At 51.4% G+C, this 15124-nt stretch overlaps 1 protein-coding gene across 4 annotated transcripts in view; it reads right to left on the minus strand.

Moving 5' to 3' along the window:
- Positions 1–15124, minus strand: part of SCNN1B (sodium channel epithelial 1 subunit beta) — a 58908-nt gene that overhangs the window by 16123 nt on the left and 27661 nt on the right. For all 4 annotated transcript variants that reach the window (XM_041747978.1, XM_041747980.1, XM_041747977.1 and 1 more), the window contains exons 2-4: positions 6877–7195; positions 3910–4186; positions 1437–1627 (exon numbers count right to left, since the gene is read on the minus strand). In XM_041747978.1, the coding sequence (XP_041603912.1) occupies positions 1437–1627; positions 3910–4186; positions 6877–7187 (779 nt within the window). In that variant the 5' untranslated portion in view covers positions 7188–7195. The remainder of the gene's footprint in view (positions 1–1436; positions 1628–3909; positions 4187–6876; positions 7196–15124) is intronic.

The raw sequence follows: 15124 nt of genomic DNA on the forward strand, positions 1-15124 counted from the left end.
CAAGGGAGCCATGCCGTGGGCACAATGGGTATCTTCTCACGCTGAGACCCCCCGGTGGCAGGGGTGCACACTCCAGGCATCGGGGACCTGAGAGTAGATCCCTGGAGACCCTAGCGGACCCACTTCCGCACCTCGCCCCCAGGCCAGGGCCACTCTCCCTGGGCAGATGGGCCACATACTTGGAGTCAGAGCCTGACATCTCTCACTCGCTGAGAGGGCAAAGGTGACCGTGCGGATGTGACACACCAGTCCACTCAGGACTGCCGCCCGATGGGAGGGTTGCCAGGAGCGGCCGGGCAGGGGTGCGCTGAGCAAAGGCCACCGGCTGAGAGCGAGGGGTTGGAACCCAGCCAGCGAGGAGCCAGCCAAGCCGCCGCCGTGGGCACGCCACGTCCTGTCGGCAGGGACAGTGTGCCATACTTTTCCGCCCGCCGGTCACACCTTTCCAGTTTACACCATGCGGCCAGGGCTGCAGCTCTGCGGGCTCCATGGCCCTGGGGTCCTTGGCACTGCCTGCAAAATGCCTGCTCCTGTGCGCTTGCGGGAACCGAGGGTCCCCCAGTGATCAGCAGATGCTCGTTAGAGCTTCCTGGGGGCTGGTGGGTGGAGAGAGCTGGGCTCAGGCACAGTCCCTGGAGGGTGACACCAGAAGTGGCAGGACTCCGTGGACTTCTCCAGAGGCCTGGAGCGTGAGACCATGAATCCCCAGACCACCTGGGCCCCGCACACCTGGGCCCTGCACACCTGGAGGTCTGGCCTGAGGCCTGGGGGGCCCTGCGGCCACAGCAGCTGTGCCCGGGCCCAGGCTCCAGGCCTGATCCTGCTCTGGAGATGCCGGGGCGCAGGGGTGGCGAAGGACGCGGGCCCTGGGGACCCACTCTAAGAGCCGCAGGCTTTTGGGGTGAACGCTGTTCTCACTCTGCCATCCTCTCAACCTTGGGGGCTGCCAGGGATGACCGCGAAGGCTCCCAGGGCCCCGTTCTAATGCTGACCTGGGCCCACTCCGCTGTCCTCCCAGGGGGCCTCGGAGGTGGATGGTCAGGGATGGGACTCAGGGCTGTAGGTGCCAGGGGGCCCACCCAGACCCCTCAGCCACCGAGTGCTGGAGGCTAGGCCCCTACAGTGGCCCCCTCTGCAGCCCTCCAGCCTGGGAATTTAGGGGGGCCCACCCCATCCTCCTGGGGTGGCACATGGCCCGTGAGGGACCGACACAAGGGGGACAAAAGGCTGGCCCCTCAGGAGTTCAATCCCGTGGTGCAGCTCATGCTCCAGATGCCCCACGGATGGAGTCGACGGCCCCTGAGCCCATGGCCGCACTTAGCTCTTTCCCCCTTCCTCATCCTTTCCTTCCAGATGTGTCCTGAAGCGATTCCCTCGGTCCTCATGGGCCTCCCCATCCCCGCCTCATCGGCCTGGGCTGTGGGGGTGACTCTCACCTGTAGCTGCAGGGCTCGGCCCCGAACAGGCAGGCCAGGATCAGCCGCTCGGCGGGGTAGCTCATCTCCACCAGCTCACGCTGTGGCACCTGCGAGAAGATGTTGGTGGCCTGTAGGAGGTACCACTCCGTCACAGCCTGGGTGGCGCTGGTGAAGTTCCGGAAGGTGCACACAGTCCCGTTGAGGCTGCACTGTGGAAGTCAACGGGGGTCCTTGTGGGTGCAGGGTTCCCCCCACCCTGGCTCTGCCCCTAAGGCCAGGTCCCCCAGCTGTCCTTCCCCAGGCTGCACAGCTGTGAGCCGGTGGGCAGTGTGCTCGCACTCACGCTCGCAGTGCTTGGGGCTGTCCCCTCCCGCGGGGTCTCCGGGGACCCCCACACGTAGCTGTATGCATGAGCGATGACACGCATGCACACATGCACATGCGCACACATGTACACGCAGACAGATGCTCATGTCCTGACAACCACAGCCACGTGATCTCATGGCCACAGCTACACATGCCCATATCCAAACTTTCTCCCGGCCCACACCTAGATGATCCCCATTCATGCTCCTGTGGGCACAGAGACAGACGCACCCGGGCCCTCCTCCTTCCCTGACTCCTTTCCTGGCCTCCTCGAGACTTCCAGAGGCAGCTCTCTGGGGGCCGTGTGGCCCATGAAGGACTCGAGGCTCCAGGCTCCTTCTCTCTCACTGGGGGAAGGACATGGGTCTTGTGCAGGACCCCCCTCCCTGTCACCACAAGCTGGCCCACCATGATGCCCAGGTCGCTGTGCAGATGCAGCACAGACACAGGCCCAGGACTCTGGCCTCAACTACTCTACCTCTATCTGCCCTCACAGTGGGCCTTCCTTTTGGAACCCAGGAGGCCGGGAGGAGTTTCTCAATGTTCTGAGATGACTGCCCTCCCCAGGGCCAGCCAGGGTCACCACCCTCAGGCCCACTCTTGGAGGTCTCCTTGTCTCTCCTTAGGGAGATGACCATAATACTTAGTACTCACTGTCCCAGGCTCTGTGCTGAGGGCTTGCTTGTTTTCTTTCTTAGATTTATTTATTATTTATTTATTTATTTATTTATTTATTTAAGACAGAGAGAGAGAGAGAGGCAGAGACATAGGCAGAGGGAGAAGCAGGGATCCTGATTCAGGACTTGAACCCAGGACCCCAGGACCATGCCCTGAGCCAAAGGCAGATGCTCAACCACTGAGCCACCCAGGTGCCCCTGCTGAGAGCTTTCTATTATGGCATTTGATTTGTACAGCAACCCTACTCCATCATCATAAGGAAATAAGGCCAGCAGACCCCTCTCCCCGCTACACATGCATATGCATGCACACACCACATGCACCCCGCGTGCACACACACAGAGCCTGACCCTGACAGCTGGTGCGGCCAGTGGGAACAAGCCTGCTTCACAGGTGAGGAGCCAGACACAGAAAGCCAAGTAACTGCACCAAAAAAACAGCAGGATGCTGGGTCAGAGCTGGCATGGGGACTCTGGAGCCTTGCACTGTCTGCTGCTTTTATGGGGACGCAGGCAGAGTCCCAACCCAGTGGAGGTCAGGGGCCTCCTTCTGGGGAGTGTATGGCCACAGCCTGGGTCCCCAACCAAGGGTGACCATCAGAATCACCAGGGAGTCTGTTAACAATACAGATTCCTAGTCCCGTTCAGATTCTCCAGGAGTGGGGACCAGGGGTCTGTACAGTTAGGGAGCTCCATAGACCTAGAGGCACAGACAAGGAACCTTCTCACTTGTGGGCTTGCAGGCATCCCTGCATCGGACTGTACTGCGTGGCTGTGGGTTTTTACCTGCCCCACATGTATGTCCCTGTCTTTTGATAGTTAAGACTTAATTCCTTCTTCTGTGAAGCTCCCTTTCCCCGTCACTGGGTCCATGAGGTCGAGGCTGACATCACCCCAGCCCCAGGACACAAGACCTATGACTGGCAGATCAGGAAAGCCCATTCTCCGGCCCACGGGGACTGGTTGAGGAGTGAACATGTGACCCGATGAGACAGTCCCAGGACTTTTGCTGGCACAGTAGGGGAAGAGGAGTTCTGTTTCTGGAGTGAGTGCTGAGCTGACGGGGTGTACGTCTAGCATTGCCAAGACCCCCCACATGGAGAGAGCCTGCCAGGGAGTGGGGTCAACTGGGAGAAACCTGAACAAAAATGGAGAGGTAGAGTCCTGATGGCAGCATGTGAATGCCTGGATCCAGCCAGACCTGAACCCAACCTCTCAGCATATGAGCCAGTGAATTCTCTGTTTTGTTTAAACTAGTTAGACCTGGGTCACTGGCATCCAATAGGATCTTGACTAACATACTAGCTACTTCTATTAAAAAAAAAAAAGAGAGCTTTGTAAACATACAAAATAGGCCCTGGCTTCCAACCTGCCTTACCCCCAGCAAGACCCAGATTACAAAAGGAAAGACACTCCCACCCGCCCCCCTGGGTCCAGGGCTCACTTACTAGTCTCATGGCCACTTTGCACCCGTGCGCAGTGCAGGACCTTGCTGGTGCTGGGCTGCTGCTCACTGAGCCATTGTGGATGTCCCCAAAGAGGTCAAGGACCACCGGGCGGTGGGGGTTCTGCTCGTCGATAAGAACCAGCGGCGTGTAGTTCCACATGGTAACGTTCAGGGTCCTAGTGGCATTGGCATCGCTGTGCTCAGGAGCCAGGATCCTCTCCAGGACAGCTTCCATGAGTTCATCCAGATCCCTCAGCAAATGCTTGACTTTGGAATACCTGGGTGGGGAGGGGGCCGGTCAGGGGGCAGGGGCCGCTGGGACTTCCCCCTCGCTCCAGCCTGGCTGCCCCCGAGCCCCTGCCTCTCTGCCCACCTGCTGGCCCAGGCGTCCATGTCTCCTTCCACCCACCTGCTCACCTAGTCATTCACTGAGTATGCACTGAGCACCTACTATGTGCCGGGCACCGTGCAGAGCACAGAGATACAACAGCGAACAAGACACATGGGGTCCCTTTCCTTATGTTTTTTTTTTTTTTTTAAGATTTTATTTATTTACTCATGAGAGGCAGAGAGAGAGAGGCAGAGATGAGAGAGGCAGAGAGAGAGAGGCAGAGACATAGGGAGCCCGATGTGGGACTCGATCCCCAGACCTGGGATCACACCCTGAGCCGAAGGCAGGTGCTCAACCGCTGAGCCACCCAGGCGTCCCGGTCCCCTTCCTTCCGAAGGTCACATTCTAATGAGGACAACTCGAAACAGCCCATGGTCAGCGATTGCTTGCTGTGTGCCAGCGCTAGGTGCTTCCGACACTTTATTTGATCTTCCCCACAATTCTGTGATGCTCCCCAGGGAAGGATCAGGAAACCCTGCAAGTCGCTGTGATCTCCCGAGCCCACCCCGCTGTAGAGCGGTAGAGCTGAGTGGGGAACCTGGGTTTGGAGCAGCAGGCGTGCTGCTGTTCCTGCCCAGAGGTTCTCGAGCTCCCTCCCAGGAGGACACAAAAAAATGTAGGGAGGAGGGACAGGTCTGCGATCCCGAGGTCCCAATTCTCCAGCAGTGACTATGGGAAGACAAGCCAGTTTCAGGAGGCAGGAGGTGGTTGGGAGCGTGGGGCTGGGCTCCCCCCATGTTGCAAAGGGTGACCAGTCAGTCTGGAAGAAATGTGTCCACAGGGAGTGACCCCTCCGGATCTATCCCAGCCTCTGCCACACAGTGTAGTCACCAGGGCAGTGTGAGGACATTAGCAGGAGTGAGTGTTAGACCTGGGCCACAGGCTCACGTCCTGGTACAAAGGGGCAGAGCACCCCGAGCTGGCATCAGCTTCAGCTGTGGACACCTCCTGTCCCCTGATCATTAAACCAGCCTCCTGTGTGTACACAGGACGAGGAGGACTGGGGACGGTGGCGGGCGGTGGGGATGCGGCTGCTATTAGGGCCTGGATGTCCACATCCATGGACATGGACACATTAGGCCATGGTGGGGCCTGGCAGGAGGTCTGGGTTCAAATCCTGACATGCCACTCAATATCTCTGTGACCCTGGGCAAGTTAGCACCTCTGAGGCTCTGATCTCTGTCTACAGAATGAGGGGGATTAAAGAGTATTTACCCTGGAGGGCTGTTAGGAGGATTCAGTGAGGTGATGCTTATAAAGCGTCCAGAACAGGCCCCCGATGGGGTGGTGTTGGTACTATGATTACTCCGGGTTCTCTTGAGCAGCCCCAGGGATCCACCCCAGCAGGCAGGAGCCCAATTACTAGAAGGAAGGGACTTGCTGATAACTAGAGACAGAATCAGGAAGTATGAATTCGCTTCCAGGACCTTCTTTTGGACAAGAATGTTCTCTGTGACTCAGCCATGCTGGCCCTTCCTTCGGTTCCTTGAAACACCAACTCTGTCCCGTTCCAGGGCCTCTGCAGGTGTCCTCCGCGTGGGGCCCTCTTCATTCCACCTTGCTAACTGCTTCTCTGACTGACCCCCTGCCTCTCCTCAACCCTGGCCAGGTTGGGCCGCTCCGTGTGTCCCTTTCAGAGGCCTTGCCATCAAGTGCTTGAACAGTGGCACCTCTGCAGTCACATCAGGCCTGGGCTCCAATTCCACAGTTGTTCGTTGTGTGTCCCTGGGCAAGTTCCCTCACCTCTCTGAATCTCCATTTCCAGACCTCTAAGCTGGGGCTATCATGGTAGCGCCCACCCCCTAGGTGGTTGTGTGGGTGAGAATTACACAAACTAACCAAAAAACACTCCGCACACTGCCTGACAACTCATAAACCCTTGAATGTAGCGTTGCTATATATTGTTTATCATCATAATTGGAATTAATTCAATATTTATGGGGCAAAAAACATTAATGTCCTTTTGCTCTGGGAGGCTGGGAAGAGGGTGGGAACCTCGTTTTATCCATTGCTGCGGTCCTCCTGCCCTGGCACAGCCCGGGGCACGCAGCAGGTGCTCAGAAATCCGCACTGGTTGATTCAGTCCCGGGCACCAGTGGGCCTGACAGCAGAGGCCACCAGGTATATTTTTAGGTTCCCTTTAAAGACTTTATGTTTAAGTCACCTTTACACTCAACATGTGGCTCCAACTCACAACCCTCAGATCAAGAGTCGCATGCTCTACCCACTGAGCCAGCCGGATGCCCCTAGGTTCTCTTAAAGCCCAGGACGAGCAGGGATTTTGCGAGGTGCTTGCTGCAAAGGGCTGAAGCAAAGAGGGAGAGAGAGAGAGAAAGAGCACAAGGAGGGGAAGGGGAGGGAGGACGGAAAGAAAAGGAATCTGGAGAGAAGAGAAGGAAGGAGAGGGAAGGGGGAGAGGGAGGGGATGGAGACAGGGAGGGGGACAGGAGGGCCAGAGGGAGGGGGAGAGAAAGGAAGGGGGGCAAGGAAAGAGAGAGGGAGGGAGGGGGAGGAGGTGGGGTGAGAAGGGGGGGAGGGAGGGAGGTGGAGAGCTCCCGGCTCCCCGGGAGCACCTACTGGAAGGGGCTGGCGTTGCAGATGGTGACGGCGGGGAAGTCCATGGTCTTGAAGCCGAGGGAGAGGGACACGCTGACCTCCCAGCTCAGGTAGGTCCTGATGAAGACGCCCCACTGCCAGCAGACCAGGGAGGTGAAGAGCAGCGTGATCAGGAACCACATGGCCTTCTTCTTGGGCCCCTCGCAGATGATGCGCTTGGGGCCGTGGGTGTTGGTGTTGTTACAGTACCACACCAGCAGCTCCTTGTATGAGTAGCCCGGGCCCTTCTGCAGCCGGTGCAGGCCCTTCAGCAGGTACTTCTTCAGGTGCATCGTGGCCCCTGCACGGAGACACCAAGGCCAGGTGTGTGTGTGGGGGGGTGCTGCGCAGGGGCAGCCACATCCCAGCCCTCCCTCCCCCCTTCCTCCCTGCCCCCTCTCCATCCCGCCCCTCCCCTCCCTCCACCCTCCACTCCTTCCCTCTCTCCTTCCTGGCCATCTTTCCTCCACGCATCCAACCAAAAAAAAAAAGAGCATGTATTGAATGCCTACTGTATGCCAGATACTGAATTAGTCCCTCTGGATTCAACGATGGGCAAAACAAGCAAGGTTTCTGCCTCCTGGGAATTTTCAGCCTAGTGGACAAGTTACTTAAACTCTCAACTCCTTAGGAACCCTGTCTGTAAAATGGGGTGATTGGACCTAATGTACAGAATTGCTGACAGGGTGAAACGAGGTGATGCATACAATGGGCTAAATACAGTGCCCGGCTCAGACTAAGTGCCCAATGTGTTGGCTACCTTTATTTATGTATGTATGTATTTAATTTATTCAATTTGTTTTATTATTTATTTATTTTTTTACAGAGAGTATGGGAGAGTGGGGGCAGAAGGGGCAGAGGGAGAGAGGGAATCCTAAGCAGGCTCCACGCCCAGCATGGAGCCTGACGTGGGGCTCGATCTCACGACCCTGCCATCATGACCTGAGCTGAAATCAGGAGTCTGAAGCTTAATCGACAGAGCCACCCAGGCACCCCATCAGCTACCTTTATTACAAGCTGTAAGCAGGTGGGTGAGACAGATGTTCGTCAAATAATCCATCCAAAGTGTGTAGCTATGAAATATGGTAGGAAGGCTTGGGGCCCTGTGCTCTGAGGTCCCAGAGGCAGTAAGGGGTGGTGGTGAAGAACCAGCTGAAACGTGTGCTTTGAATCTCAGCTCCACCACTTTCTAGCTGGGTGACTTTGGGCCAATCACTTTCCCAGTGCCTCTGGGTCCTCATCTGTAAATGCAGATAATAATGCCTCTCCTGGGACCCTGGGTGGCTCAGTGGTTGAGCGTCTGCCTTTGGCTCAGGGCATGATCCTGGGGTCCTGAGATCGAGTCCCATGTCAGGCTCCCTGCATGGAGCCTGCTTCTCCCTCTGCCTGTGTCTCTGCCTCTCTCTCTGTATCTCTCATGAATAAATAAATAAAAATCATTTAAAAAAATGCCTCTCCTCATGGGTTGTTGTGAAGATTGAATGAAAATATGTAGCGTGTGGATGGCTACCTGGCACCCGTCAGCTATCCTTCTTACAGAAGCACCCTCCACCCCAACCTGTCAGCTGAGAGTCCCCCGAGAAGCTGAGTTAACTAGGTGAAGAGGAGTGGAGGGGGTTACTCAGGTGGCAGGGACAGCAGGAGCAAAGGCTGTGAGGCGGAGGGAGCCTGGAGAGGTGAGCAGGACCTTGTGGGCCACGTTTAGGATTTGGAGGCATGGAGGTGTGATGCCCTCAAACCTGCCATCTGGAAAGACACGGACAGGAAGGTGGGGGTGTGTGTGAGAGGGTGGGCCCAGGAGCAGCATCAGGGCTAGCTGTGGGTTGTTGAGAAGTGTCTACTCTTTCTTTCTGAGACTCTGATCCTCACCTGCATGAGGAGACAGCGTTCTTGTGAAGATGAACCAAGATACTGTCACAGAGCCTTGCACCTGATGGCTTCTCAGGTAGTTTTAACCTGTTTCCTCCCTCCTTCTCCCGCAGACAAAGGAACCTGCTTCTGGATCACCCCAGCTCTATCCCTGGAGCCCCACTTGGTCAAAGGCCACCTCCTGCCTGCAGCTGTCCTGACTCCCTGGCTGGAGTGACTCTCCCCCTCTTCTCAGAGCTGCTGCCTCTCGGGGGGCACTGTGGTGGGCAGTGCAGTGTCTGCTGGTCCAGCGTCCTTTCCCCCTGGCTCTGTGTGTCCTCAGGGGAACCGCCCCTCACCCAGCCTCAGCTGCTGTGAGCTGCCAGGTTGACTCCACCCCTAATCTGAGGGTACTCATATTAACCCGTTTGGATGCTTGAGACTCAATTTTATTACTTTATGCCATTATAACTGAGGCAGAGACTCCTTTTATGCTATCTCCTTTTTTTTTTTTAAGCTATTTGGTACCACAAACAGGGAGACTGCCTGAGAATACAGCCAACACAGGGGAAAACAGAGCCACACGATGGAGAGAGTGATTTCTGACATTTGAACACCTGGATCCAGCCATTCCTGAAACCATTTATTTTTAGACTCAGCAGATACAAGAATCAATACATTTTCTTTCTTACTTATGCTGTTGCAGACTGGGTGTCTATCATTTGTAACCACTAAAATCTTAACAAAGAAAGAACTTCACTTCATTCTACCCTGTGTCATACTTCTGCCTGTGGCATCTCATTCCTATGAGATAATAAGTCCTGTGAGAATAGCAGCTCTGTATTCCTGATAAGCCCAGCACGGTCCCTGGAACTTCACCAAACAGCAAATGGGTAATGCCAGACCTTCATATCTAAACAGAGATCTTAAACTTGCTCAAGCATGTTCACTGCTGACCTACCTTTCTGACACATTAATATCCCCCACTTTCCTGGCCAAAGCATTAAAGGCTTTCCCCTCCAATGCCTCTGCTCTCTGATGGAAATCAAGCTCCGTGTGCCTGCTCAGGCCATCATGGCTCTCACAGGGACGTTCGCAGATTAACCCACCCCCCATCTTTCCCTAGAGGGCCCATTCCCTGCTCTGGGAAAATAAAGTTATAGTGATCACAGTAGTAACAACTCCAAGGGCCCTGTCAGAGTACACGTGTTTATAATGACCCGGGTACTGCAAGATGGTGCGTGCATTGTTTAATTCTTAGACATTATTATCCACAACTATAAACTTGGGAAGAACTGGAGCTTTGTCTGTCTTTATAGTCTGGCACCCCAAGGGCTAATAGGTGAATAGCATGTGAGGCTCCAATAAACTGCCACGGGAGAACCAGACAAAGGGCCTCTCTGATGTATCCCTTTGCCATTCTCAGTTAATCATTCTGGTTCATCCAAGGAGAAAGTCGGTTTGGTATGAACAGGCCCTTAGCATCTATTTAACCCCCACTAATCTCCCGGATTAACGATGAGGCCTCAGGCTCAGAACTTTACAGGCGACAGTATCTAGTTGGAATTAACATCATTCTGTTTTCACCGGATTTCTTTTTAAGAGAGGGATCTCCTATTCATGGCAAGATCTCTTGTCATAAGAACAGTTAAAAAAAAAAGTGGGGCGGGGGGAATGTGTTTAAAGAAAAATAATCAGGGGGTGCCTAGGTGGCTCAGTCTGTTAAGCCTCTGCCTTCAGCTCAGGTCATGATCCTGGGATCCTAGGATCGAGCCCCAGGTCAGGCTCCCCACTCAGTGGAGAGCCTGCTTCTCCCTCTCCCTCCCCACCTGTGCTTTCTCTCATTATCTCTCTCTCAGATAAATAAATAAAATCTTCGGAAAAAATACAGAAAAATATTCAGTAAACAACTGCATGCCATGTAGCAAAAGCTGTGGCAGTGGTAGAGAAATAACAGAGGTTTGTGGAGTGCCGGCTTCTCTCCTACCTCGTTTGGTCCCGTGGGCCATCAACTAAGTAAAAATCAATGAATGCTACAAACAGCTTTATGTTGTTCCCATCAGATTTACCCCCAAGGGAGGAGATGGTCTGTGTTTGGAATGTATACACAGCTTGTGTAGGAAGGTTTAAATCAGCTTACAGCTGAAACCAACCCAAACAAGCCAAGGGGAGACTGCGTCCACTTATGGACTCGGGCACAGTGGACACGGTCACACTTCAGAGAATCCCAGACTGGGTTAGCATCTTGGCCCCGAACGGGTGCTCAACGTTCAGGGCCACAAATACAACAGTAAGTGTTGTGAGCCCCCGATTCTTGTAAGAGGAAACACACACTTGCTTTCAGAGACAAATCTGTCCTGAGGTTTTTTTTTTTTTTTTAAGATTTTATTTATTTACTCATGAGAGAGACAGAGAGAGAGGCAGAGACACAGGCAGAGGGAGAAGCAGGCCCCATGCAGGGAGCCCGATGTGGGACTCAATCCCAGGATCTCGGGATCACGTTCTGAGCCAAAGGCAGATGCTCAACCACTAAACCACCCAGGTGCCCCTGTCCTGAGATTTGACTCAGTGTCCTGGTGGCAGGACAACGGGGAACGCAGTACGTATCTCTACCCATTACCTTGGCAAGGGACACAGGAATGCTCGTCCTACGGTCAGTTCTTCCAAACCTTCTGAATGAGAGGTTGCAGATCGTGACCTAGGAGCTGTACTGGGTTTGCAAAAGTGGTTTTTGTTGTTGGCACGGTATTCATTTTTATAATTCTCATTTAAAAATAATGGCTTGGGGACGCCTGGGTGGTTCAGCAGTTGAGTGTCTGCCTTCAGCCCAGGGTGTGATCCTGGGGTCCTGGGATCGAGTCCTGCACCGGGCTCCCTGCATGAAGCCTGCTTCTCCCTCTGCCTGTGTCTCTGCCTCTCTCTGTCTCCCTCTGTCTCTCATGAATAAATAAAATCTTTAAATTAAAAATAACAGCTTTATCCAGATATAATTCAAGTACCACATAACTCATCCATTTAAAGTGTAGAATTCAGAGGGGTTCAGTATATTCACAGAGTTGCTCAACCATCCAAATAAATTTTCAAACATTTTCATCTCCCCTCACAGAAACTCTGTATCCACTAGGGTCTCTCCTCATTTCTCCCTCCACCCTTCAGCCCCAGGGTCTGTCTCTATAGATCTGCCTATCTTGGACATTTCATATAAAGGGAACCATACCTAATGTGGTCTTTTATGACTTTTTTTTTTTCATTTAGCATCATGTCTTCAGGGTTCGTCCATGTAGCATGGATCAGTATTTCATTTCTTTTTATTGCCAAATAATATTCCGTATTATGGAATAGATCACATTTTATTTATCCATTCACCAGTTGGTGGATGTCAGTATTGTTTTAACTTTTTGGCTATTTTGAGGAATACTGCTATAAACAACTCTGTACAAGTTACGTGGACATATGTTTTCACTTCTCTTGAGTAGATACCTAGGAGTGGATATACCCACTGAATTGTAAGGTAATTTATGTTTAACTTTTTAAAGAATCGACAGTTTTCTAAAGTGGCTGTACTAGGACATCTGGGTGGCTCAGTGGTTGAGCATCTGCCTTTGGCTCAGATCATGATCCTGGGGTCCCAGGATCGAGTCCCACATCGGGCTCCCTGCATGGAGCCTGCTTCTCCCTCTGCCTGTGTCTCTGCCTCTCTCTCTCTCTCTCTCTGTGACTATCGTAAATAAATTTAAAAAAAAATCTAAATTTACCTCTGGAGTTGATTTAATTCTAATCACTAAAATAGAAAAAAACAACTACCCAGTTTTGAAAAGGAAGAACAATCTATAGGATGCCAAGGCAATTCAGTGCAGAAAAGATTGTCTTTTCAAGAAGAGATGCTGACACGAATGCATATCCATGTAAGAAAAAATGAATCTCAACTCTTACTTCACACTATATACAAAAATTAACTTGAATTAGAGACTTAAACACGAGAGCTAAAACTATAAAACATTCAGAAGAAGCGTAGGAGAAAATCTGTGCAATCTTAGGTAGGCAAATGTCTTTTAGATAGGACACTAAAATCATGAATCATGAAAGGAAAAACAACCCCTATAAATTATACCTTATTAAAATACTAAAATTAAAAACTGCTCTTCAAAACACACTGTTAAGAAAACAAAAGAGCAGGACACTGGGAGAAAATACTTGCAATAATATGTCTGAAAAAGCATTTGTATGCAGAATAAAGAATTCTTACAACTGAGGAAAGAGACAACCTAACAAAATAATGGGCAAAAAATTAGAAAAGATGCTTCATACAAGAAGATATATGATTGGCCCATAAGCACATGAAAAGATGCTTAACATCATTAGTCATTGGGGGAAATGCAAATCAAAACCGCAGTGGGACACCATTTCCCACCCCCTAGAAGGATGGACAATACTCAATGTCATCGAGGATGTGGAGCAATTAGAACTCTCCTGCCCACCCCTGTTGGCTGGGATGCAAAATGGCACAGTTGGGCAGTTCCTCAGAAAGCTAAGTGGACACTTATGACGTACCAATTGCACTTTTAATTATCCAAGAGAATGGAGACATGTTCACACAAAGACTTGTATAAATTCACAGCAGGCTTATTCATTAATAACCCCAAATTGGAAACAAGCCAAGTATCCACCAGCAGGTGAATAAATTGCGGCACATTCATACAATGGGATACTATTCAGCAATAAAAAGGAACTAACTATTGAAAAATAGAACAAAATAGGTGGGTAGTAGAAAAAGGAAACATGCTAGTTTTAAAAGCTAGATGTAGAAGAGTACATAGTACCTGATTCCATTATACAAAGCCCTAGAAAAGACATATTAATCTATAGGAACAGAAAGCAGATCAGTGATTCCCTGGGTCTGGGGCAAATACTGGATTGACTAAAAGAGCATACAAGAGAATTTTTGGGAGGTGATCTTGGCTGAGATGGTGGCTAACTGGATGTATACATTTGTCAAAACTCATCAAATGCTATTATTTATTTATTTTCAAACACAATATTTAAAATGGAAGTAGTGTATGTAACTTATATTTAAAGTTCTAGGGCCAGCCCAGTGGCTCAGTGGGTTAGTGCCGCCTTTGGCCCAGGGCGTGATTCTGGAGACCCGGGTTTGAATCCCACATCGGCTCCCTGTGTGGAGCCTGCTTCTCCCCCTGCCTGTGTCTCCGCCTTTCTCTGTGTGTCTCTCATGAATAACTGAATAAAATCTTAAAAAAAAACCCCATAAAATTACAAGAGTTCACATCTTAAAAATCTAGACTTTTATGTTTTGAAAACTGACAGATATCTGACAGTTGTCCCCATGTGGCAACTTTCCACCAGAAATGAAAAGTGGCAGCGCCCTCATTAAGATGGAGCGTGTGCTCCCCCCACCCCAAATCCCCTGGGTCTCTATTTTCTTATACTCAGCTCATCTTACTCCCTTTTTTAAATTATCTGCTTTGGCTCCTGTGGACATCTGACTTTGTGAATCCTGTAAATTGTAGGTCAGATGCTTTCATTAAAATCCCCTGTACTTATTTTTTGCAGTAAAACCTCAATTATCTAAGGTTATGAGGGAATAAGAGTTCTGGGTAGCGGGATTTTTATGGTTAATTGAAGGTTAGCCTGAAAATGGATTGGACTCTGGTTATTGGAAAATCTCTCATGTTTCTGCCTCTGCCAGGGCAGGCAGCATCAGAACATGACTGACTCATTGTTTCCAAGCACCTGGACAGGATCCGAGTCATGGATGGGGATCAGCACAGCAGGCTGGAGATGGCGAAGAGGGATTTTTTAGAGGGGGGGTCGGAATCTCTCCAGGGACCAGGACATACCCTGGGCATCATTTCTATTTATAAATGCAAATATTACATGCATTCTAGGCACCTAGATTTTGGTCTCTAAATATCATTCCCAACTAAAGGAACCAGGGCTTCTTGGAAAAATGGCTGATACCAGTTTTGGTGCAGGAAATGTAGAGGCTGAGCCTGGGATATCGTGTCATACCCAAAGCAAAGGAAGGCATCAAAGACTGGGGTCAGTTGAGGACTCTTGAAGGGGTCCTCACTGGCAATGATGGGAGAATTTGAGCATCTTTAAAAAACTATGCAATTAATTGAAACATATTAAATGCATAAAAATCCATGAGTTCGTTGCAACACTGGAAAGGCAGGGAAATAAGTAGAACATTAACGTTATTAATAGATAAGGGTCTGGGTGCCTGGTGGCTCAGTTGGTTAAGCGTCTGACTTCGGCTCAGGTCATGATCTCAGGTTCCTGGGATGGAGCCCCAGGGTCACGCTCTGTGCTCAGCAGGGAGTCTGCTTGGCCCTCTGCCCCTCCCCTTGCTCGTGTTCTCTCT

Source organism: Vulpes lagopus, chromosome 3 (genome assembly GCF_018345385.1).
Source record: "Vulpes lagopus strain Blue_001 chromosome 3, ASM1834538v1, whole genome shotgun sequence".
Lineage (NCBI taxonomy): Eukaryota > Metazoa > Chordata > Mammalia > Carnivora > Canidae > Vulpes > Vulpes lagopus.